Here is a 27,307-nt window from a genome sequence, read left to right on the forward strand (position 1 = left end):
TTGATTATGATGCGTTCCGGCCAGTTCCATGATATGACTTCAGAGGCAATTACAACTTCTCCTAGTCTAAAATTTCAGTACTAATCCCTGGAAAAGCTGGGTTGCAGTACAAGCATAGTCTTGGATCGGAATAATATTGTTGATGATAAAATTTACAATATTTTTGTGAAAATGAGAGATTTAACCAATGTCCACAAGGTATCGGTGGGTAAGTTAAAATTCTTAGGGGTTATGACCAAATATTTTTATTTATTATCAATATATTTTGACCAGATAGTTAGACATACAAGATATGACGTTAGAGGCAATCAAAAGTTTTCCTAGTCCATAATTTCTATACTAATCCCTGATAAAAGCTGGGAGGTGGTGCGAACATTGCCTGCGGGTAGAGCATATAGTGGAAGACGACCGGAGGCGCGGGGGTCTCTGGTTTGGATGATTCTCCTTCTTCGCTGGCTTCCTCGACCTCCGGGGTCTCTTCCGTCTGGCCCGCTTGGTCTCCATCCTGGGATCCTTGGCCCCCTTCAGGGTTCAGGAAGATGCCTGGCTTGTCCGCTCCCGGTCCCGCGACAGCCACTGCAATCGGTCGGGCGATGGCCAGTCCTCCTGGGCCGACCACGGCGACACCTTGCGGTTTGGAGACGGCCACGCCGCCCAGCCCTGCGGTCGCGATTCCGATCGGCTGCGCTTGTGCCACGGACTTTTCGCCCGCGTTGGCCGAAACCACCTCAGAGGCCTCGACGACCTCGCCATCGCCCGCCGCCTTGCGGATGATGTGGTCCAGGCCCTCGGCACCTCTGTGCTCCAGTCTGTAAGATGAAGAGTTATGTTACAATGATGGTCAATTTAGAGACAAAAGTGGATTAACACACTCAATGCTGAAAATGTGCATAAAAGTAATCACCTGGACAAGGCAAAATTTTTGTGACTGTAGGAGCGGTAAATGATTGAGTAAAAATTTTCAAAAAAGGAAATAGGTGAGATCAGTAAAAATGTTCCACACGGAAATTGCAACGTTCCACTCTTCCTGCTGAAGACATACATAGACAGTGAACAAATCTCCTGATGAGCCACATATAGCCCAGAAGAACTCAAAATGTAAAGTATATTATGGAAAAGAAACATGTAGATATATTGCCATGAATGCAAGACTCCAGCATCGAATATGTTAAAAACCATAAATGAATTAAATGGAAACGACAGATATTAAATTAATGATATATTGAGGACTGAAATTGAGATAACCAAGCTTGGACAGCTATGTAGTTACCAACAGTTACGGTATCAGTTAAAGCGATTTCGAAGAGGTAAGCTTCAAGTACTGCAATACTTGAACACAGCTTGATTATAATAAATATAAATGGCAAGATAAGAAGTTTCCATGAAAACTGCAATGCGTAACATGTATGTTTCATATATTTCATTCTGAAGATTTTAAAAGATAGAAAAGACATTGAGGCTTAACACTGCAATGAAGAATATTTGATCCACTCGAAACATATTCGTCAGTATGATGTGGTGAACATCGTGTTGCGAACTCAATTTCAAGTTCAGGCAAAAACAGTAGTTGAGAGAGATTGATTGTCGAATGTATAGGTATAAGCATCCCTAGCTTCACTTATTATAAGTGACCATGTAAACCTGTACTCAGACACATAAAATATGTATTCATAAATATCCACGCCTAATTATCTTACACAGATTTGCTCTAACACGTCGAATCACATGCTTAGATGGTGAATAGTAGGGTTGCATTGGGAAGACTCAGCCATATAAATAAATCGGATCGCTGTTTGAAATTTTTCGTTGAGGTTGGTAGTATGAGTATGAATTACATAAAATTATGACTTCCTCCTTATGACCTTCCGTATATTTTAAGATATTCAGAGTGGTGTGAAATTTGAATTCTCGCGATTTTTAAAATGCCTAAAATTCCTTTTTCCATTGCGACATACCTCACTGGAACTATTATTAGAGGCTGTTGATTCTTCAAATTAATGTGTTAGCTCATGAATATATTCAAAATTATTCTCTCACTTTTTCCCTTATTATTTTCTTTCAAATTTATGAAATCTGTCTCTTATGCATTATTTTTTTCTGTTTTCCCTCTACCTTGAACAAGCATCTTTCCATTTTGTGCACCCTACCGGGGTGTTGATCCTCGGATTATTGTGATGATATTAATCTTGACTCAAGATTATTTAATGAAAAAGTTCAAGGACATTTATATCACTCAATATGCGCTAATTATCACACAGAGCAGCATTAGGTCTTTCCAATCACTAATACCAGCATTAATGAACCAATTTAAATTTCCTGATGAATGAATATAGAGAGTATAACACAGCTGAACATCTCAGCCCTATTTGTCAATATTCCTCTACCTCGAATCTCCTTCTTCCTTTTCCCATAGTCTCTTAATGATGAGCTCTGGCAAAGCGATGGCCGTTCCCCCAGGGCCGGCCACGGCCGACACCTCCGGCAGGTAGATGACCCGGTCTTCCTTTCGACGAAGGAAGGCGAGCGATAAGGGCCGAGCGACGGCTCTGCCACCTACGCCCGCCTTAGCGTGTGCTTTGGGCATTAGAACGAGGACAGAGGCATTCGGTATGGGCCGTATGACCCCGTCCTCTGGCGCCGGCAGCAGGGCCTCGTCGTCCTCGGCCGCCGAAGCCCCTGGCCTTGCCGTCACGATCACAGAGTCGTCCCCAATGTCCTGGGGCTTTTCTGTTGATAACTGGGGCTCTTCTGTCGACTCCTCGACGGCAGACTCTTCTCCATCCTCCTCTGACCTGAGATTGGAATGGTCCAATGTGCTGGTCACTTTCTCTCACTCTTTTTTTGATGACATTAATCCATTTCCTTAATAACCTCATGCACATGCAGCAATTTCTTAAAGCAGGTTATTCAGCCTTTCGAACAATATAAAATTCCCATGCGTTTGGTTTTCAATGAACAGCATCCATTGAAGAAATTCCTTCGGTATAATTTCCATATCCCTTCTGCTCGTCCTCAGTTGGCCTCATTGTAATGCAATATTGCTGATACTCCGACCGTAGAAAGGAGGTTTGCGAGTGATAGTCCCAATATCTCAAATATTTATTGTGTATAAAAGCGATTAAACAACAGCTTCATGCATGTGCTGTTAACCGTCAAAGTAGGTTTAAATCTCTTTGACCTTCTTGCAAATTTATATTTGATGGTATTTGTTTAAATAAAAGGCGATAGTTAAATGAATCTTTAAGGTGTGACGTTTCAGCTAATTTCCACCTTCTGTCTTAGTTTCTGCTATCAATCCAGTACTGAAAGACTCTCCCATACCGTTCCTCAACTTGAGATTGAAAGTGTTCTAAGGGCGGTTCACATTTACCTCCATGTTACATAGGCTCAAGTATAAAATGGGGTATAGGCTGGACATCATCATGCACAGAAAGCAATTCTCCAAACCACCATTCCACCTCGTTTCTGGGATCCCTCCGGATACACCTCGTTGATGACCATTTTTCGTCCACCCATAACCTTAGATTGGACAGGTCCAAGCTGAAGATCACTTTGTCTCACTCACTCTTTCATAAAGTTAATTCCCAAATAGCGTCATGCACATGCAGCAGTTACTTAAAGCAGCTTCATTCCTTCTTTGGCACTCTTGCAATTTTCCATGAGTTTTAATTCATTGAAACTTAACCAAAATAAATTAGGCAAATCCTTCTTAAGAGACTTTTAGGATAGCCTTTACACACACTCTTAGGTCTATATACCTTCTCCTACGTCATGACGTCATTGAATATTTCTAGCTTTTCCCCAATCTGACATTGGAAAGGTTCAAAATGGTGGTTACATTATTTTACGAATCAATCTTATGTACACGTGTGATTTCTCAGCAGCCTCATATGAAGTGAATAAATCAACAAATCAAGGTGACTTCTGTGTGTAGACTTTTTGAAAATCCCCATTTCATGCTAGCGGTCAAACAAAAAAGTACGCAATTGTTTAGGAGAGACTAAAGAGGTAATTTACAACTCATCCCTGAAAAGTTTATGTTAACCCTTGGTAAGAAGCTATTTCACACTTTTCTTGACCTGAGTTTGGATCGTTTTAAATAGTTAGTTATATTTATTTCAACGAATTTATTTTTGTATGCATATAAAATGATTGCCTAAAACTCTGATGTTTGTTCAGGAACTTTATAATGAAGGTTTATTTCCCTGTGGCTGCTTCGAAAATCCTCTGGCGAATTCGATGTCACTTTAATTAAGAATACCATGGAATTATTTTACAAAATAACCATAGGAATTGCATAAACCCCGATTTTTCCGACAGATTTCTGAAGTATTTTCATGCCAAATAAGTGGAAAACGCTCTTTCTGATGTTTCAGGGATTCATTTGGATAAAATATCTTATACCTTTACTATTATCGTGGAAAAATATCCTAGTTCTGGTGATGTTTGATCAGTCCGTATATCAACTGTGGACCCTATTTCCAGATGAATTCTTAAATTTTATGCATATTCGCGACTTGAGAAAGCCAGTTTTAGAGTTCGTTTTTGGGCCTCTTAGTTTTTGCTTGAACTAGTGAAACCATTCTGTTGGCTTCAATATATTTATAGCCTGATATGACTGTGATTAGTTTTCTATGGCCATTACTGCAATGACTATATATGACTAATTCATATATTTAACAGGATATTTTTTGACCGGGTATATCTTGTGGAGAAATTAAAATTACTTTTAAGTTTCCATGCGTAAAAAAACCTTTCAAGCAAAGCTTTAATAATTGGTGTAATATTAGAATTTCAAGGAAAGAAGTATATAATTAAACCCATGGAGCCTTTTTTATTCTTTTGAATTATTTTAAATATGAATTTTCGTGTTTTTAATAAAAACTTGACAATCTACGGTGCTCAAATACTCCTTTGGCACAATATGCCATTGATTTAAATAAAACAAATCGAGATTCACAAAGAAGGTTGCATAATTCTCAAATGCAAGGCCTTGATCTGGTTTACGAACAACTTTAAACTCATGTCTTATAAAATATAAAAAAATCTTATATATCTTAAAAACCTTTAAATAAATTTAACACATGCAAATCATCATTTTTTTTAATATCGCTTTTTAATAAAAGGACATACATGTGGAAATATTTCAATTCATGATGGTGATATCACAGAAGGCAGTTGTCTTTTCAATCTTGCTGCACAATAGTGTCCATTTTGTGGTGCTGAAATGACTCACTCTTTTTCTGTCACTTCATTCATGCGCTGCAGAAAAAATGAAATTATTTAAGGATCTCTGATTTAAATATAAATAAATAGTGATGGTGAAAAACTTTCCATTCCGGTAACTGCGAAATTAGACTGTTTGAGGTACTAATATATTGAGGTATGGTGAGGTACAAATATATTTGTGGTTTACAGATATAAATGACGATATTGGTTACTTTCACATTTCAAATAGAAAATTTGTTACTTAAAACCTGTTAAGATTATACTGGCGTAAATATCGATTTTAATACGATCATACCACTTTAACTCATTTTGTAGGTCTTTCTTGCACTGAAATTTTCCCATCTTCTTTGATGTCAGTGTTTTGGAAGGTATGACCTTAACGGATATATCAAGAATGCTTTAGGAAAATTAGTCTTTTATCTCAGCATTTAAGTGGACATACTTTTTTTGGTGAATAATACTTCACGGATGGAATTTTCACAATAAATCCTTTCATCTCTATCATTTCAAATATAGCTTGTTTTATTCTTCACTTACAAAGCTATGAAGAAAACCTCGGATTTCTGCTTGAGAATAACAGCAGACTGAAGAGATAAATCTACCACTTACAGATTTTATAAACAATAAGAGTTTATATCTTCACTTAAAGACTACTACAATTACTTGTTGAAAGCTGGATTCTTCCTGTGGAATATTAGGATGTCTTTTTATAATATTAGTGAGGACGAACCATTGCTGGAATTCTCTTCCTGCAATGTTGTGGTCTAATCAGCCAATTCCTGAACAATTCACTTCTTTTCTCCGCAATTATCGTAGAATAAATAGCTGACTGAAGAAGAAACTCAACCACTTTCAGATTTTTAAACAATAAGAGTGGATGACTCCTATGCAAGGCTAATACAACTACGTTTTAAACGATTGAGCCTTCCTGTGGGATATTTGTCTGTCTTTTTATAATATCACGCACTATTCCTGGAATTGTCTTCTTGAAATGTTATAGGATAAACAGTAAGTTCCTGAACAATTCAATTCTTTTCTCCGTAATTATCGTAATAGATGATCGGGCCACGGGCCACTAGTACGCCATCCAACTGATCCGACTTCCCGCGTGCCGTTTTTCCCTCGCCGTGCGACACGTAGACTCCCTGGTTCCTCTGCGACATCACCCTTCCTCCTGGCCCAACCACTGCCACAGCCCCTGGTCTTGTGTACGCCACTCCACCAGGGCCCACTATCGCCGTGCCACCCCTGCCCGCCGTGGCGACCCCTCCAGGGCCGGCAATGGCAACACCGCCACCCCTCACAACGACCTTTGTTACGTATCCACTGCCCTCCATGGCTATCTCAGCCTCTGAATTGGAACCAACGTCTTCGATGGCGTCTCTACTAGGGCCCTTTGGTCTGCAGACGTCCGCCTCTTGGCCGTACTCGAACAGTGGTCCGCTGCCGACGAAGGCCTGGTAAGGGTCGTTGATGAGTAGGGGAAAGTAGTTTGCCAGGAACCACTGGCGGCTCCTTCGGTCCAGGGTTGCAGGAACGTAGGGGGCCAGGCGGAGTGGTTGTTGACCATTCCCCTTTTTGGTTCCCTGGGTGTCGGATAGTGGGACGTAGACAACGGGAGGGATGCTGGGGACAGGGCTATCTTCTTTATCCTCGCCCACGTCGTTCTGCTCTGGTTCTGGGACTGGTTGTTGGCTGACTGGTTGGTTCTTTCCGGTTGGTGGCTGGTGAGCGTTCCTGGCGTGAGGAACGCTTCGGTGTTCCTTCTGTGGTCCAGTGTGCCTCATGAGCCTCTCCCGGAAGGCCTGGTCTGCCACGGAACGCTGCTTCTCCAGTCTCAGGGTGAAGTCTGACTTAGGCGTGGTAGATGTCGTCGTCGTCGTGGTGCTCATCGCCGCAGTGGTGCCTGTTGTTTGGATTGAGGCCTTTGGTGCCGGATGGGTGCTCTCTGACTTGGTTACGACAACCTTCGATTCTGAAATCTCTTGATCAACCGCATCATGGTTATTGACCCGTACATCCTCTTCCTTTTCCGGCTTCCCGTGTGCCGAAACAGCCTCCAAGAGCCTGTATCGGATAAAATGAAACACCTCTTAAATAAGCTTTTCACTCCTGATACTAATTCTAAATATGTCCGATAGAATTTGCGAGGTATAAGTATTTTATTATTAATTACCTGATCTTCTCTCTCTCCAAGGTGGACTGAAAACGATCAGTCGGCGAGTCCTTTTAGCCAAAGCCGTTGAAAGCTATTTTGAAAACCAAACTCAGACAGAATAAAGAATTTCCCTAGCATGTAAACCAATCAGGATATTTTGACCCATAGTGACGCAATAGGGGTCGAAAATGACTATGTGAGACCAATAAACACTTACCACTGTCATTTTTCACGGTATAGTATGAGGTTGGCAGGTGACCTAATTTAGCGTCATTTACACGATAACGGAAAAGAGGAAAAATGAGCGTGTTAAAACCTTGTTTTTATGTTATTCAGCCTTGAATTAGAGGGGCCAAAGGGATAAAAATCGTCATATTTTGCCATAAAAGGGCAGTAAACACTTGGTTTCACGTCACTCCCGACGAACGGGGTACTAAGGCTAACGTTCATTCCATTCAGAGCCATTGTGGTGGAGGATATTCTTCTATTCTCAGGAGAAACTCCACCATCGCGGTAATTGGCATCCATGCGTTTTAGACCAAAAAAAACAAACAACGGTCTAGCGTTAATGTCCACCTATCATTAATACATAATTATTAATTATTATGTTATGTCAGTTAGTGGTCCGATTCTCCACTTATCATTTCGATTTATTTTATTTTTAAGCTCTTTGAGAAGCAAATAAGTCTATACTTTAATTATTTCGTGGAAATTTGAAGCATAGCATCTTTTTATATTGCATTTTATTCCTTCTTCATTATATTATTTTATCTCCATGACTTTATACAAAGCTTCCTTAGCTATAAGTCTGGAAATTGAATTCTATTCTTGACGAAGTGAAATATACATTAATTATAAATCATAAATAAATTGGATCTTTTATATTCCCGCATAAAATTCTGTGCATATAATAAATATCTGAACGTAAAATACATTATTTAAACTTTATTCATATAGCATTTTTATATGTTGTATCTTCTTAAAACGAGTATGCATCTTTGAGCTCCTTTTTTGTTTCCTGAAGCAAAATTTGAGAATATTTGATGTAGAAGTTTAATTATATCTTTTACAGATTTTTACTTCCTTAAATGGTAGGCATCATGTCTCTAAATAAGTAGACAATTTTGGGGTTGGTAGTTACATTCAATTTTTCCAATGAAAGTGAATGTTTTACGATTCCGCACAAAGAAAAAATTCGTTATCGCTTATTTAAATCAACCTTTGGGTTTAATAACTGAGGGAGTGAAAGCCCCTTTATGGCAAAATATGATGGCTAAAAACTATTATCATTGGTTTCAAGGTAATCGAATATAGATGAAAGTGCTCTTTCTTCTGAGTAAATGTCGAGTATTTTCTTTCAAGTCGACATGACCTTTAGATAGTGTTGATTGAGTTGTGTATGGCTGCATATCCTGGTGTGGGAATGAATAAATACGTTAATTGAATATTTTCATCTCAATTTAGTGATTACTAAGAATGAAACTCGAGTGTTGATGCCTCTACATATACCACTTTGAAAAGTGGTATCGTAGAAGGAAACTGGAGGGGAACAATCCTGGTTGAATGAAAGGGGAATCAAGATATAATTCTGATCATGGACTCTATGGAGTTAAAAAATCATCGATGACGATAATGCTATAATTTACTGAGCCATCAAGAGAGGTATTTTTGATTGAGGAGGAGTAACAACAAAGTGTAGGACATGGTGGGCGAGAAGAGCCATATTTTAGATGAGATACGAATGAGACAGAAGGTACGGATGGATGGAGTACTTAGCGTGAAGTGGATGTCGGAAACAGTACTAGTGGGTCGAAATTTAGGTATATGTCGGATAATAAGGAAGATAATGGGATAATTAGATGTTATTAAAGGGGGTAGGACTTGATAATAATTGAATAGGGTAGTATATGAAAGAAGGGAAGGCTGACAGAGTGATTCTGAAGTACTCCATGGAAACCTACCTTGAACGGTGAAATAGTTAAATAATAATAAAAAAAATCAGAAACATTTTAATTTAGTTTCTCCCAGAAAATCTATCTTCCTCAAATGAGAACCAATAACACCACCTATTGGTAACAATGAGGGGCTTTATTTGTAGAAAGAATTCAGGTTGGCATTTGAACGCATGCAACATGAAAGTTAGATTGCTTCATCGGGGGAAAATGACAGTAATTAAGTAAACGAAACCGCGAGGACTGCTCACTTTAAGAAATCGCTATTGTCCTGCCCGTCAATATTATCCAGATGCAGAGGCTCGTTTGCATAATTCAAATGTACTCAATAGAAACCTAGCTTAATCGGTAGAATACTTCAATGAAAACATCGAGGAAGACAAGAAGATTTATTGCAGAAAGTTTTTCTTGTTTTACTCATCTTGGTATTCGTGGGGAAGGCACTATTCTCTGCTTTTGTCGTGTCAACGCCTCAGGAAGATTGGATGAAGAGACATTGGGAAGGAGGGGGAGGTGATATAAAAAAATGGCCTTCAGATCGAGATTCGTAGGCTGTCTGCGTAGCTATGCTCCGATTGGCTCTTTTCCAACTCCTCTTTCCTCTCTTTCCCCTGTTATTTCTTTCCGTCGGCTTGACATTCCATTCGTCTTTCTTGCTGTCTGCCGCTAAGTCACTTTTCTCATAATCCAGCAGCCCTTTGCTCAGATTAGAGAATCATTCCTCACTTAATGATTTAGTCTTAGTGCGGTAAAAATATATAGTTTGGTAGGCGTTAGTGTAAGGCAACACTGACTCAAACTTATAAGCAACATTTCTCAGCTATATATTATGGTTTATTTGATTTTTTTAACTACGTTTACCGCAAGCAATTAACAATGTCATCGAACAGCATTTTTAATGCAGAGATGGATTTACAATAACCATGGAAGCATATTATGGAGGAAGATTATGGCTTTGAAATATTATTAAAATGATTATGTGTGAGATATTTATGGGACATCATATGTGGGATTATTGTAAACTTGAAGTTTGCTAACGCCAGCTGGAAACTAAATAATTGCATTCAATACCAACAGAATCATAAAAAAATGAAAATGAAGACCGTAACAAGAAATAATTACTAAATGAAAATATTTCAACAAATTTTTAGGCGAATTTTACATACATCTTGAATGCACAGTACTCTTTTTACAAATTAGGGAAATGAGATTTTTTACTTAATAAAAAACATGTTTCTCCCGCTGCAGACAATGGATACCAAGTCATCAAGCGTTGGCTATCAATACTGTGTATTCTTTTTACTTGGACAACACTTGAAGCTACCTCCTCAGATCGTTAAATAAGTGGTTAATTTTTAGCTTTAGAACATTTCGGATAAATAGCTCGCTAATCCCAATGCTTGCACAAAAAACATTATTTTCTTTTATGAATATCGTTTCCTTAAGTCCATGCTGCTTTCCCGTGCCCATTTGTTGAAGCATCCCGCTTTGATAAAGGTTATAAAATACTTTTAAGAAAATTATTCCCCAAAATGTTTCTCCTAATTTTTGGTTATTCAAAAGCTTGGCCAAAAGCTGATTAAATTTGAAAAAAAAATGTCTTTAGTTTTCCTCCACACTAACGTTTCATATTTTGTCTTTCTGCTTCTTCATTTAGATTAAATATATGAATAGCCAAATTCCTTGAAGTATGGTGAAGATAACATAGAAGATAAAATGGATCCATCGCGTAAATAATGAGGAAGGGAAAGGAATGGTGGGAGAAAAGATAGGGTCTTCTAATAATCTTATGCAGAAGACGGGGGCAACTTGGTTTGCCACATTATGAGACATGGCGGCCTAATCGTAGCAGGACAGGTAGAAGGGAAGAAGGGCAAGGGACGGACGCAAAAAAGTTACATAGGGCAGGTTATAAAGGATGTAAAAGAGAAGAAATATATAATGAAAAGACTTTCGGATTGGAGAGAAATGAATACAGAGCTGCCTCAAACCAGTCTTAGGATGATTGAAAAATAATAATGATGAATTAAATTCCCAATTCAGTAGACTATACCATTGTTTCACTCAATATTTACAATTTCTCTGTTCAATAATTTGTATGACCAGGTGCGATGACCAATTATCGAAAGTAGCATTACTATCGTTGTTGTCCCAGAATTTTATTGTCTTGTAGTGTTTTTCAGAAAAGAAATGATTCAAATTCATCCCTTAGGAACCATTCCGTGAACTTAGCCGCACCCGCGTTCTGTACATTGACGAATAGTTTGGACTCGTCGTGTCATAAATCAGGTATGCAAAGATAAAACCCGAATAGGCAATGATCTCATATTATTGCAATCAAAATTCTTGCAGCAGCAGATAGGTAGTGAAAATTTTCCTTTTCAGAATCGAAAGCCGTAAAAGATATGTTCGTTTTAATATTGTTTTCAATTTTGAAATTGAAAATTCAATCGTAAAATTCATTTGCATGTTCACATCAAGCGGTTTTATTTAAGGCTTCATTGTATTGTTTTGTGGTAGGGACATGAATATTCATTTTTCGCTTTCAACGTAAGCGGGGTAAAAATCGAGGTTATAAAGAACTCGCCCATGAAGCTCATAAAATTTATGGAGAGCTTCGTATATTTTCAATTTTTAATGCGTTAGGGTACAGTAATTTGCCGTAAGATAAATATTTTAACTCTAAACAATTATTAAAGTCAGATTCATTTAAATAACTCTTTCATAATGTTTTTATTGGTTTAATTCCTCAATAAAAAGGGTAGGATATATATTGAGTTTAAATCGTTCGATGTCATGACTAAATTCCGCCCAAATAAAAATTTTCTAGTCAAAATATACACTATTTATGCGTGCCTTATGATAATTTCTTCACGCCAAGCTACATTTATCGATTTTATTTATGACAGTATGCTACCGATTAAAGCAGATTTCCATGGAGTACTAAAGAGATAATCTGAGAGCCTCCTTTTCCTTCCATCACTGCCTCCTTCAATTCATCGTAAGGCCTACTCCTTTTCAATCTATCTAAAAATCCTATTCTTTTCCTTCTCCTCCCTCGTTTCACTAACATTCTACCCTCTAACACCATTTTCAATATCTCCTCCCCGCTTAGTACTCGCTCCATCCAAACCTTTTGTCTCCTTCGCATCTCATCTAGATATTGTTTCTCCTCACCCACCATGTCCAACGGTTCTTAGTTTCTCCTCCTCTCCGTCCATTCCACCTTTTCTTTTCTTCTCCATACCCACATCTAGAATGCATCTAATCTTCTCTCGTCCTCCTTCCTTTGTGTCCACGTTTCCGCACCTTAGAGAGCTACTCTCCAGATCAAACTGTTCACTAACCTTTTCTTTAAACTCTCACACAACGATCCTCTCAGAAGCTCCCTGTTCATGAACGCCTCCTTTGCTAATGCAATTCGCTCCCTGATGTCTATACTACTATATCCCTTTTTCCTTTAAAATGCTTCCTAAATAGTTGATAAGAATGAAATGATGTACAAGATCTGATCAGTTTGTCTGAATTTTATGTTTTTACATTCTATGTTGAGTGTGTGAATGAGGTTTGAACTTAAAACATATACAACTCATTTATTCTGGGATTTGGGAGAATTAGTCCTGGGATTGTTAGACTACGAACCTTTTTCCTTATAACTTCCATCTTATTAAATATTATTTTACTCTTGACCAACCCTCATTTTTAAAGTAAACTTTTAGTCAGTTCCCCAACCAATTGGTGAAAGCTAGGGACGACATATGAGGTGAGATGAAATTGGAAGACATACGTGCCGCAACAGGTGGGCCTGACAGGGCTTTAAATTCAATGGTGAAGATTTGTATCACCTCAGAGCTGGTCTCGAAGCATTTAACCTTGGACTGCGTAATCTCTTCTCATTAATCTGCAATCTAGTTTCAAGAATTTATTAGCTTTGAAATGATACAAGAAGTTGTTAACGGTTTTAAAGATTGGTTGATTCGGCTCTTTGATCATGCTTTCGGTGGACGTTACTTACATACGCACCTCCAAGCTCTTTGACATACATCTTCTTCGTTGTGAGTGCTGCGTCTGCTACAAAATTACACCCCATTAAAACTTCCAAACACTAAAGATGAAAACTCCAAAATGTGAGCCTATCTGTGTCGAAGTTCTCAACATGAAATGTTTCAATACAATGCAAGTAAAAAAAGAATTGTGAACAAGATTACACGCTGTGATATTTAGATTTTCATGTGATACGTGGCAACTTGATGTCACTAATAGCAGTTCATTCTTCTATGCAAGTTCAATTTGAAGAAATGGCCTAGCGTTCATTAGCTGGAATATTAATGGTTCGCACTTTATTTACTTCTATGCATTTGTTAAAAAAATCTGAATTTGGTTTCTTACCTTCAATTACATAAAACATTTTTACCGCGTTTAATTATATATTTCACAGTGTTTATCATGATGTAATTTTTTTCTGAACGATGAATTTGAAAAAAATAGACGTTTATCCTAAAAAAATTCAATTAAGTTATCATTACAAAATATTGAAAAATAAAATGAAAGAGTAATCAAAAAGACTTCAGCGTTTAATAGCGATGATAGCACCCATGTTTCAATCCTGAAATAGGCTACATCCGGTGTTTGATGCCAAAAGTAGAAATTATACTTGCAACGCATGAATAAGGAAGATTGTAGGATAAGTAATTAGAGGATGTGAAAAAGGCATGTGTCATGAAAGCCAGTAGAGATTGAAGAAGCAGGCCGGGAATAATTAGTTGATTACAATACAAAAGTCTTCCAACATAAAAAAAATGGGTAGAGGATGATCACAGAACGTAAAAGCCTTTTCCAAGAAATCACTCATTGCTTTGGAAATGCAAATTTTATGAAATTTTGATTCTCTTCTGCGTAGGTATTATGAAAGTGGCTTGTTTAAACTGTGTATCTTTAACCGAGCTTAAAGGAACATATATGAACTACCAGTTACCACTACCAGGAGTTTTCTGTGCTTTACACTGTCATCAAAATGAATTTAAAATATAAATAAGATTGATTTTATGAAATATTTACACAGGTATTCTAAGGATCAGCCAAGGCAGTATCTAATACGTACTGGTTGCTAGGACCCTAAACGTATGGGAATCATCCTATGGTTATTATTAACCCTCTCAATTTCACGAAATATTTGCTTTGTATTCTAAATAAAGTTTTTAGAATTCTAAGGATCACATGAATTGACTATTACCATTTTCTTTCCACAATGTTTCCATCATTCCTTCCAAAAATCCATGATTCATGCTAAATACCCACCTCTTATTCACAAATATTTTTAATAATATAGTCTCCTCTTCAGAATTAGAATATATTTAAATTACAGCGATATTGTTATAGTTGATTGCTTTTAGGAATTAAAATATGGTAGCACCACTGGTTAAGCGGGTTAGAAATGGATTATGCATAGCGGTATTGAGTTGAAAAAATAATCATGGCTGGCTATGAGCAATTAATACTCCCATGATTCACCGCAAAAGCTGTCGTGCACTTCCTGAATTCCTGCCATGCACCGCGAGGACGTGCCCTCGCGTCTACCTGTACCCATTGTTTCCACCTTCGATCACCAACGTCACGGATACGTTTTGCTTCAACGACTTATGGTCCCAACATCAGCTAGCCGCTGAACCGTTTCACAGCTCTCTTTTATACTTGAGGCGTCAATATTCGCCTGGGTATTTAGCTGTTTCTAAACTTATCAAACAGTGATCGTTCTGTAGTGAAACAGGAAACAGGACATTCGACAATAACACGTAAACCTGTCATATTTGCTTACAGAATGAAGGTTAGGTAAGGCTGACGGAAGGCTGCAAAATAGTTCTGTATAATTTTTTGCTCACTGTAGTGGTTGCTATGGTATAGCGTGCTTATATATTCTTTTACAGCGCCCAGAACATAAGATAATATTGGTTACTGTGCAATAATCATTCCTAATTTTTATTTATACTATGAAGGTTTTACGAGGTAAATCTAAGGAAAAAGGTAAATGTCATCTTCATAAAATGTTCAAAATACACCTTTCTAATGATTCTGAATTTTTTCCGCAAAAATATATAGATATTTATGCAAGATTGTTTCACCTTCATTCTGTTCACCGACATTTGGCGATACTTATATTAGCATACGGAAAATATTTAAAATCTAATAAGCCATTTTGAAGAAAAACTTATAAGGTTTGTATTACTTTGAGAATCGTTGAAAAAGTGTTAGAATAGGTCTTGGCAATACTTGACCACAACATCATTTATTATCAAATGAAAGATACCATTGCTGACAAATCACGTTGGAAAGTATCACTAAATTCGACTCACATGACTGGAATAAGTAGTACTGAAGAAATCATTGACAATTGCATACTGTCTGTGTATTTTTAATTTCCTTCTTTAGCTCAGATGATTTCGTCTGCAGTCAAAAACTTGTATTGCTCACAAACGCGAAATTCTTTAATCGAACAGTGGAGGCAAAACTCCTCCAGTTTCTATTTATTACGATATCGATACAGTTGATGTCATTTACTTAGTATCATGCCTACGTGGCAACCAAAAACCTCATGATTTTGATATAATCATTTTCATACATGTACTAATGAGAAATCCGCCTCAATAGGCGTGTGGCGGGGAGTGTAACGGCTCCAGCCGTTAACGAAAAAGAAAGGTACGCTTGGGAGATAATTAATTACTGACAATAAGTCTCAGATCGCATTTATTTTAGTCCTCTTTAGTTTGGAGGAAAAATTATTTTATAATTTTTTGTATTCGAAAAATATATCTCTTATTTTAAATAATCCATCAGACCAAGAAACTAAGTGATATTGTATGTTGATAGATAGTAAAATTTAACGCGATGCTCCTCCCTGTCGCAATGAAATTTGCCTGTTGTTAGTGACCCGAATGCAATCAAAGCCTAACGTGTAGCCTTGTAGTCTCAAGTGGCTTCCAGCCTATAACTATTAAAGTATTCTACCGATTAAGGTTGGTTTGGATGTAGTATTAATGAGGTTCTCTGGAGATCTCCCCTCCCTCCACAATAAGACCTACTTACTTTCATTCTATCAAAAACTCCTATTCTCTTCCCTCCTCTCCTTCGATTACTCAACATTCTACCCTCTAACACTGTTTTCAACATCCCCTCCCCCCTCAATTCCTTTTTCTATCCATACCTTCCGTAAGGCGCGCAAAAATATACAAAAAATATTGGGAGGGCCCTAACCGGGGATCTTACCCTGGGAAATTTTATAAGTAGTGAGTTTTAAGTTTTTTAAGCATTTTAAAAGAGTCATATGATCAACATTATAACCCTGATAAGTCGAATCTCGATATCTGAACACTCCGGGAAAAATCGACAAGCCTGACACATTTTTTCCTCACACCCACAACCAATTTTTGAGGGGGCTCGGGCCCCCTCAGGCCCCATGGAGTCGGCGCCACTGCATAATATAACTTAATTAATTTCTTGAATTATTGGGGGGCTCCGCACTCACAATGTCCAGCACTTCTTCGTTCCTCCTCCTCCCCGTCCAGTTCACCCTCTATATTCTTCATCTGGTTAGGACACGAAGGTTTATTGCTTACAATCCAATGGCTGTATAATATGCCTTGTCCTTTGAGTTGCCATTTCTCATGCCATACTCCTCTTCTAACGCATCCATTAGAGCCGGCCGTCCCTCGCTGACTGGCTAGTCAACGCCTGATCATCCGCGAGCCTCACTAATTTAAACATCATTCCCCCAGCTTCTTCATTCCGTCCCCTTTACTGTCTGCAATTCGTGTAAAAGATGTGACACGCTCGGTTCGCTCGCATGATGTTGGGATCGAGAATTTTTCTTAGCACCACATCCAGACGTGGGTGATCGAAGTTTTTCACCACTTGCAATGAACTCACCTGAGTTTGGCCGTGCCCTTCCGTGCTCTTTCCTCCCGCTCTTGTGATGAGTGTTCGCTGCTGCCCACTGGAAGTGCTGCCGCCACCGCCAACGATGCTATAAGCACCAGAGAGATCACCTGCAAAGTGCAAAATTTAAGTCATCTTGGGCAATTTTGCAACTCGCCATTCCCTTTCCGAGTTTTTCATTCCGAAGGGTTACTTGATTGCTGAGCATGGAAATCAGCGTTAAATTAGTTGTAGAAGGACGGGATTATGTTAAATATCATTCTCATAAAACGTTCAAAATATGCCTATCTAATAGCACCGGATATATAACTTCAAAATCTGTAGTATATTTCCAGCTTTGTGAAGCGATACTCATTTAATAATGCAAAAAAACATTTATTAACGTTGTATGTCGTTTTGAAGGAAAACGTATAAGGTTTCTTTACTATGAACATCGTTAAAAAAAATAACATTAGCCCCGGTACTGTAACATACTTTGAGTTATTGGCAAATGAAAGGTACCATTTCTGTCTGGAAGAAAACGTAACTAAATTCGGTGCAAGTAACTGGAAGAAGTAATATTGAGACTATAGCTCACCCTAAATCAATAGTAGAGGGGTGGGCTTTCGTTTCGGACTCGAACAATGGACAAGAATCTCAAACTTTAATCAGAGCCTAAATGTTACAATTTGATGTTAACATTTTTCAAGTAAAAAAAAGGAAATAAGTATTTCTCAGCATTTTTACCGATGAACTAAACAACTATTGCTCTTTAAATTTTTTTTTGGCTTTTGAGCCTGCCTATTTTTTTTGACATTGTTTGGCACCACACAATGCTTCCTCAGCCTCGTTCTGTATTGAATTTGAGCATAAAATTTCCTACCCTTTGGATGAAGATAAGGAATTATATGTTTTGACTTATGAATCATTATTTTCACTTGTGTCTTCTTTTTCACCGAAATGTTGGCTTAGAACTTAGAGCATTGGGTGTTTTGGTTCGTTAAAAATACTATAAGATATGCCAGTACACAAGAAACTAAAGGAAAAGGGACATGTAACCGAGTTTATTTGCTCATCAGTCGAATTAATCAAAACATTTCTTGCTAAAGATTATATCTATGGAATATCTGGATATTTTTTGTTTTAAACGCGTATTTTAGCATTAGGTAGATGTATTTTTTTTATTTTCTGAGATTAAATAGGAAAAGTAAATTATATTACCTCTTCTCTTAATCGTCATACATTTATTACAAATGGTTTTAGGGGAAAACCTCCTCTGTATACAGCTACACCTCAGTCTATGAGGCAGATGCATAGTGATGCACTTCAATGAGGTTTACCTGCGCAGTAGCCCCAGAGGAGGTTGTTAATTCCCGGACGCAGAGGTTCCGTTACCCATGGGAATGATGGTGAGCCCACCCCATCAATTTTGCTGAGAATGAAATGCGTATTTGGTCATGGGTCGTGGGCGTATGAGCTTTTGTTGAAAAATAAAACCTCGAGCAAACATTTCCGGATACACGACTCCACCCAAGTTTGACAAATAGCCCCAAGTTTGAGTAATTGTAAGGCATATTTCTTGAATTTTAAGCTGTAAATACTAAAGACGATATTTCCCCCTTCTTAATGCAGATAATATGGAAAAATTAAAATAAACATCACGTTCAGAAATGGGAGACCACTTTAAACAATTATTATTTTGTAAAATTTTATTATTATTTTGATCGAATCTCATTTGAATGATGACTAATTGATCGACCTTTGTTGTTCATGATGTGAATTTGAGCTCCCCAAATGCTATATTACTCCGCAATTATGCTGTCAAATGTATAAAATTACTTCCTTAAAAACCTGAGTAATTCTAAGCCTTAGGCGAAGCAAGTTTATACCGATTTGAAATGTAATGTTTGTTGTAATTTTTGGCAAAAGCCATAGTACGGGAAGTCAATCGTCTTTAAGCCATTCACCTCTTAATTTTTATGGAAATTTTGGACCTGATTCTCTTTTATATTTTTTGTTTACCTATTCACTTATACAATATGAAATTTTATGATATGAATTTTATATCTATTCGTAATGGTATAATTTTATTCTTATTGGTACAAAATATTTATTTTTATGATAGTATTCACTCATTTGCTATTAAAAATTTTAAAATGCAACAGCGACAATCACGCAAACTTCGATGATTCTTTACCTTAAAGAAAGTCGTTACCGGAAGGCGAATCATCTGATATTTACCCGAATGTGTTAACCCTTTGCGCTTTGACGAGTCTAGTTCGTCATGAACTTGCGACGCCAAACCGAGCAATGACGAGTGTATCTCGTCATCGGATATTCATAAATTTAGCACTATTTAGAGGAACAATTTAATTACTTTGAAAGCTCAAAAATGTTAAAACATTCATAGTAAACATTAATAATTGATATTTACTGTAACATTGATTGGAAGGATTAAAATTATTTTATTCGAGTAGCGATAACTGTTTTCTCCATGTTTAATAATCACATTTTATTTCTTGGTTCTACTTTGACTACAAATTACAAAAGTTATCATTTCATTACCTACCATTTGAAATAGAAACACAGGAAAAATAAATAGAGAATAGGAGTTCGATATTCGGAAAATAAATCGAAGTGGAAGGGGTTAAGTAATGGAAAATGGTTATTCTTCTGAGATTTGTGGTTTCCTTCCTTAAAAAAAGGCGAAGTCGTTTAAGCAATTCAGAATTGCTTTTGAAAAGATGGAATGATATTAACCGAAATATGTGCATTCAAATAAAACTTGGAATTTCGTCCTTGCTTTTTGCCCTCCGATCGATCATGCACGACGCCTGCGTGTGAATTTTCCTTCGGGAAATAACTCCACTCCTCTCCGACGCAGATTTTTATCCCCATTCGGTGTCTCAGTGAAAGAGCGTTAAGCTTGACCTTGAACTTGCTCATTTCCTCTGCTGATGGGCCGAAGGGCAGGTGGGAGGGGGAGTGAAGGCCGAAACCTTGTCCTCTGCCTCGAAACTCCCCCTCCCCCCTAAATTGCACCCCACCCCCGCTTCTTGCATCACCAAACAATCGGTTGGACGAGAGGTAGACGTTCGCAGTACATAGAGAAGATAATGGGGAAAGAGTAACGAGGATTACCGCGCATACATCAGGGTAAATGTAGACCAGCCAGGCAAAAAGCCAGATATTTGCTACTTTGAGGGTCACTTGAGAGGTGTGCGGGTTTTCTATGCTGTTATGTTGTGGTCAATTTTTACGCATCGTGAAAACCATTAATTCTCAAGGAGAAGGTGCTCGAGTTGTGGATTTGGAAGAGTGTGAAAAAGTTATTTAATCGGTGGGAGAAAAAGGGACGAAGAAGCTCTTTGCATGGTGGGAATAGGATATATCTACAACATACTACCCCGCAAGCCGCATAAAAAGGCGTGTTATAGGGGGCGCTAGGACTCCAGCCTTTTTGTGCATAAAAATGAAATGCTCCTCCGAAATTATAATTAGCATTTATTTAAGTGGTTCGGGAGAAAAACAAATTCCAATATCTACCCGTTCGGATAAATGTCTCTTAATTTATCGCTTTTGTCGGACCTGGAAATTTAGTGGGGCTCTAAGATTATGTTCTCCATGTCGCTCTTAAAGATATCTATTTTCAAACCTTCAAGTAATCTAAGCCTAGTGCATAGCTTCCGAGTCTCCAGCTGCTCCCAGCCTAATTCGCTTAACGTCTGGGTAACGCTATCTGTACGCCCGTAGCAGAAATATTATAAAAATAAAACCGCTAAATAAAACGTCTGGATAAAAACTGCTATGGATGGATACTGATGTGAAAATGTGTGGGGGTATGCTGAAAGCCGAGTTGGAGATGAGGGCTTTGGGTAGAAGGAGAAGGATAGGTGGGACCCTGGCTTCATGACTAGAAGGAAGAATACTTGGGTAAATGCTCATTTGGAAAGGAAGCCTCAATGTGGGAATGAGAACACACGGTGCTGATAAACAATATACACCAATTAAATGTACCTTTTAATGGTGGAATACTATAAAAGTGATAAATCAAATCAAAATATGTTATGTTTGAGATAACTTTGGCGAATAGCATTCGCGAAGTCTTCTTGGTGTGCAGTCGAGTGCGAGACTTTAATGATGCCGATATTTGAGGATGGCTCAATACCCATTCTCTGTACAGCCGAATAGGGCGTCGAATGTCACAGCATTAAGCCTGAATGAAAAAATGGGAGATAAGTAAATTATTGTATACACTAACCAATTGATGTGTGACGAGTCTCTGACAAAAAAAGTCGTGTTGCCTGCTTATATTAACCCAGTGATGAACCCAAGAGGACTTCTAATTGAAAATATAGTTACATTTTTAATTATACTCTTATAATTTGCTATTCATAGTTGAATGGTTTTATTATCCGTTTATTACTTGCACATATAAAAAAATAAGAGCACGACTTATTCAAAATGTTTATTTCATAAATATCATCTGAGTAGTAACTTCACCTGCAAACTCAGGTGATACCCTGTACTACTCAATTACAGGGAGAAAATAATGTGTAAAAATTTCCAAACTGTATGTAATACTGCAGGAGAATTGCCTGCACAACCATGACTATGTACACTTATAAGGTGATCAACAGGTGGTACGGAAGAGAGGCCTTTATTTACCACCGTTTTCGGATTGGAAATGCCCCAGAGTTTTAAAATCACTTCCCGCGTATGGGAAAAGAAAAAGCAGAACTGGCCATAAACTTTGTAAACGCTGCACCGTGATAGGGTCGCATGAGACGAAGGGTGTGAAAAATATATTATACCTATTGAGATGATGTTAATGCGCATAAATTTTCTGAGTCGTTGGGATTCTTTTACCTATAATACAAGAGATGAAAAAAAGATAATCATCTTCTTTTGAAAGAAATATTGCGAGAGATTTTCGTCTTGATTTATATAGATATTTGAAGAAATAGTTTCTCTCCCATAGTATTTTGGAAAAATATGTGTAAAAATTATCAAAAGGCCGGTAGAGGATTGTAGTGAAGGAGATTTATGAATGGAGTGCATATACAATTAGATTCCATAAAATATAAGTCACCTTAATTTTAACGAAAATTTGAATAAAATGGGACGGAATATTTGTTAAAGTATGCTCAAAACAATATTTTCATTTTATTTTTGTTTTTTTTTTGCTTGCACAACAGAGGTTTCTCGATAAACAGCGTTCGTGAAATACATCGTATTCGACATTATTTTAAGATTTTGGGCTTGCTGCACTCAAATAATATACGATATATTAGCATAAATTTTGTATTTTATAATGAAGTCCGGACATATAATTTGAGAAATTATTTGGTTACGCGCCTAAATTACGTCGCATTGCTTATTAGGTATATCATACAGCAAATCTGTTGCCATTTTTAGCTAGGCAAGTGTTTTTTTAAATTTCAATATAAATTTATTTTATACGTTGGCATGCATTCACAAAAACTTTAAATATGATATTTTGTATTTGAGTAGAATTTACAAGTAATTGAATGATACATCCGTTTTTAAATATAGTCAGAGCAGTAGTACAAACGAAGGGAATTGAAGTTGAATCCATGTTACAATGATTAGTTTATAGTTTTTATAAGGTAGAATAATTTGAAATCAGTGGGAATAATTTACATTATTTTACTTACAGAAGGCCAATACTGATGATAATCTTTCTATTAAATTGACGATATTGATACCAGCCCACAGCAAATAATCAAATTAGTCTGTCGATTTTAGAATGTTAACGGACAAGTGTATGATACGAAAATGTTATTTTCCACAGCTGTTATCTGTCCTGATTTGCAAAAGAACTGCTCAAAAAATTACTTTTCCTACAACAATACATAGCTTTAACTCGTATTAGAGAGACATGCTTAATTCTTCCCGGAGTTATTTCATTTTAAAAATTTTCCAGATAAAATAGGATAATGATAATAATAAATTATTTTTAATAAGGTTAAGGTTCCAATATTACATGAAGTGCGGCATATATCTAGAAACCAATAATTTTTCTCAAGACTAGATTAGAAACTGATGTGAAATAATTTTTTTATGGCTGTCACTAAAACGATTATTTTATCCCTATAATTACTTTCAGTTGGATAAAAAATAAATAAGGGTAATGCTCTCCGAACATTTTTCTATAGATGTTTCCCAAGTATTTTGCAGTCAGGGATGATTTCAATTAAATGGGTTTCTTGCCTCACGATTTTCACTTTCCTTTGTTTTCGTTGGTAATTTGAGCCGGATTACGAAATATTTCACTATCTTCACAGCAAAGATCGCTGATTTTCCAGCAGTCAAATGGCTCTAGCATTTACTAAACCAATTTTCGTCATCTGAAGAGTGTAATTTTATGATGCATAGTATGAATTATTAATGAAATATTACTTCCAGTGAAATCAATTTGGTAATTGGCCTCAATTTGGAGAATATGAACCGGAATCAATCCGCTACTTAACGCAAGAATATACAATGGCTTTTAAAATAAGAGATAACATTTGTGTTGAATTATACATAAGATATTAGAGAAGGCACATATTTTTTCTGTAAACTTTTTAGACCTTGAAAAGAAGTATCTTACGCACGCAAGGGTTGTAAATCAGCTTGATATTCGGCTTTCACTCGTGTATAAAATAGGAGCATGTTTCTTTGAAGCTGTCGAAACATACCCTCAGGATACAAGCGTAAAAATTTTATCTGAGGCGTTTATCATCGACTTATTTTCACTGTCATGAGGGACCAAAAGTCGGCTATAAAGAGAAACGTAGCGAATTAGGCTGCTACCCATAGCCCCTATTAGCAAATGATGGATAACGACGGATGTAAGGCCAGAAAAATAACGTGTGGGCGCCCGTAACTTGCTGCTGAGGAATTCGTCATTACCGTCTTTATTTTAAGATTTACGGGCCCCTAAGAAATCCAAAGGTTGAGAAAGTATAGGTGTAGATAAAAAAAAACCTTCAAGCATTATTCATATCGATGATTTTTCTTCTAGCGCGTTGGCATTTTAATTTTTTTAATCTACTTATCCGTACTTTTTATCGTGGAAATCAAAATATAGTACCATATAAGTCAATCGTAGTATAAATGATTTGATTCGCATAAGTCCTATCTATTATCCAATCCTCTATACATGATATCAATAGGTACTATCTTTCATATTATCAAAGGAGGTTTCCGTGCCTGTTTTCGCAGCTATTTATCCCTTGGACCGCACTGAAATAAAAAAACTAAATTCTTAAACCTAGGCTTGAAACTAAGTTTGCAGACAAATCCAGCTACGTTATAGTTATTGTCATAATGACCCAATCCTGGCTATGTCAAAGTATGCAATATGATTTTCCTGTATTATAAATATCACTCTTCGCGTCATAGTAAAGCCCATTTTTCTCTGTTCATGCTGTGTCTATCAGTAATTCGACGTATCCTTTCTCTAATGCTCTGAAATTCCATAATTTTGGTCGTCACACAACTCATCGAAATCCTTTAGTCTGTGAAACGCTATTAACATGCATTATCTTGATATCAGTATTAATTCGGATATGTGTTCTATCTTAGATAGCAGTTGAGCGAATCATCTCTGATACATTAATTCGTGAAATTGAAGTTATTGTGTTGGAGCTTGTTGTTTCTTACTATTAATTAGAACTATTGAAATTGTGCTAAATTTCTGACAAAAATCTTGATTTAAATACACATTTTTTGGTAAAATTTGTTCTCGATTATCTACTAATTTTACTTGATATAAAAAAGGAAAAATAAAATTTTCTATAATTAAAAAACATCTTGAAGGATACTATTTTTACTCAAATATTCGAGAATCAAAGGACCGTATCGATAACGAAAATTCAATTTTGATGGAGATGAATCCCTTCAACATCTGTGTGAATTTCCCTAATTAAATTTGTCTGATATTCAATTTTTAATTAATAATTTATTCTTTGTGACGTTTATTACTTGTTATTAATTTTTCTAGCAAAAAATTAATGGTTAAATTATTCTACATAGCCAAAGACATAGAGAACTATGATTTCATTCAATTTATTAGATGTATTAGATGTATAGAATTTAAATAAGCGTGATATGTCAGTGCATTCGAAGAACAAGCGAAAACTTTTAGTAGGCGAATATTATTATGTATTTCAAAGAAATAAATTAATGAGATGGGAAAAGCACGGAGAGAATGTTAAAAGGCGCATTAACGGGTGAAATATTATGCAAGTGGAGAAAGGGGAGGAAGAGGGAAGAATGTTAAGATAAAAAGCCTGGGATTAAAATATATTATAACACAAATATATGTTATTCATGATAATAAAGAATCACTTTCACCATTTGTTTGCAATGATTTTTTTAAGCACGAATTATTTGCGGTGTTGCTCTGGTAGGAAATATACTTAAGATTTATGCGTCAATGCAACACAGGTGGAATAGATCGGCGTTCGAAATTGAATGAAACGTCTACGCTACGCAAATACTACAGGCTGTTAACCCGCCGGGAAATCTCGATTGACTCGAAATATTACTCACCTCGACCTTCATGCCGCCGCCGTCACAAACTCCTCTCAAGACAAGAAAAAACAAAGGAAAACCTTCGTGCGTTTGCCTATCTCCTAGACGCGCGCGCTCTTCTCCGCCTTGGAAGCGCAGTCCGCTCGTCTCTTGTTTGTCTGATGCCGCGCACGTGTCCGGTGCGCCCGCCGCGACTCAATTGTTGCTCTGCAGACTGGCTGGAGTGCTTTCGGGTTCCGGCCAGCCGGCTTAGCGTCGCGAATGACTCTGGTCGGGTCTGGTGGCTATGCTGGGAACAACACCCTCTGAGGGCGGCACATCAGGTGTCTCGCCCGTCCCCTCCCCTCCCACTTCCCTATCAAGCCTCTACTTCCCCTCCGATTTCCCCCTTCCCCCTACACGCACCAGGGCCCGTAAGGGGAGGGAGGGACTACCTCGACGCAGGGAAAAGATTTTTTTTCCCACTGTCATTACCACGCACACACTTACTCCGGGGACAGAATGTAAGGGTTGACTGCATTTATCATAAAAGTATCCTACCGATGAAAATAAGTCCCCATGGAGTACCTAATAATCGTTTTGGCAGCCTCCCCTTCCTTTATGCAATGCCCGCTTAAATTAACAATCGGACTTACTCCCTATCATTCAATTTAAAAATCTTCTTACTTCTCCGTCGACTGCATTGGTTTGCTTAACCCAATTAAAATTTATCTGACTCGTAATCTTGGTTCCGAGTCCAACCATGAAAAATTCAGAATATTCTCGCCTTTCTTTTTTACTGTATTGACTAAATATAAAAAAAATGGAATCTCACAATGCATTACCTTGCGTTCGGAAAAAAATTATATGATTGGGTTTCTACGAATATATAAATGTCGATTTCGGTACGGAAATAGGATTTACATTTTAATTTAAAAACAAATTGGTTTTCGCAGGGACAAAAACTGACCCACAGTTCGTCATGGTATCGGAATCCTGATAGAAACGAAGCTTCTGAGGCTGGAGACAGTGTTAGAGGGTACAATATGGGTAAAGGAGGGAGAGGAAGGACGAGAATAGGATTTTTAAATTGTATGAAAGGTCTTGGGCTGGGTCTTATTGTGAATTGAAGAGGGAAGTTCGTGTATGATCGGAGCAGTGGCGTAAGCAGGGGGGCATCCGAGGGGTCCGGACCACCCCCCTAAATATAAAAACACACAAAATATTTGCGAGACAAATAAAGTTTTTTCCAATATGAAAAGTGTTAAAATTAATTTTTAACTATTTAGTACCTTGTTTATCAAAAATTTTCCCTCCTGGTTTTGGACCCCCTCCCCCCGAACGAAATTTCTGGCACGCCTCTGGTGGGGAGACTGCGAGGATACTTCGTAAATACTCCATGCAATCTTACCTTAGTCGGTGGAATATCAGGTAATCCAAATTAACTCTGAAATACTATTCCACTTCTATTAATACGATAAGGTGTAACCTTTTGACTTCGGGTACGAGCTAAATCATGTACCATAATCTGATGAAA

The 27,307-nt window shown here is 37.3% G+C and overlaps 1 protein-coding gene across 2 annotated transcripts; it reads right to left on the minus strand.

The window, feature by feature from the left end:
- Positions 1-229: 229 nt before the first annotated feature.
- Positions 230-26,108, minus strand: LOC124161141. 2 transcript variants are annotated; one of them, XM_046537377.1, is made up of 4 exons: positions 25,810-26,102; positions 17,260-17,378; positions 2,385-2,792; positions 230-809 (listed from the first exon to the last, which is right to left on the minus strand). In XM_046537377.1, the coding sequence occupies exons 1-4, from the start codon at positions 25,819-25,821 to the stop codon at positions 335-337; spliced, it is 1,014 nt and encodes a 337-aa protein (XP_046393333.1). In that variant the 5' UTR covers positions 25,822-26,102; the 3' UTR covers positions 230-334. The 2 variants fall into 2 exon arrangements, with proteins under 2 accessions (XP_046393333.1, XP_046393332.1); XM_046537376.1 differs by lacking the exons at positions 230-809; positions 2,385-2,792 and adding an exon at positions 5,086-7,296 and having other exon boundaries at positions 25,810-26,108.
- Positions 26,109-27,307: the final 1,199 nt, after the last annotated feature.

This window comes from Ischnura elegans, chromosome 6, assembly GCF_921293095.1.
Source record: "Ischnura elegans chromosome 6, ioIscEleg1.1, whole genome shotgun sequence".
In the NCBI taxonomy this organism is placed as follows: Eukaryota; Metazoa; Arthropoda; class Insecta; order Odonata; family Coenagrionidae; genus Ischnura; species Ischnura elegans.

Excerpts from the sequence above, each read along its gene's own strand:
- LOC124161141 (XM_046537376.1), bottom strand. Across the intron at positions 7,297-17,259 it reads AAGGGCACGGCCAAACTCAG|GCTCTTGGAGGCTGTTTCGG; the intron begins GTGAGTTCATTG and ends TATCCGATACAG.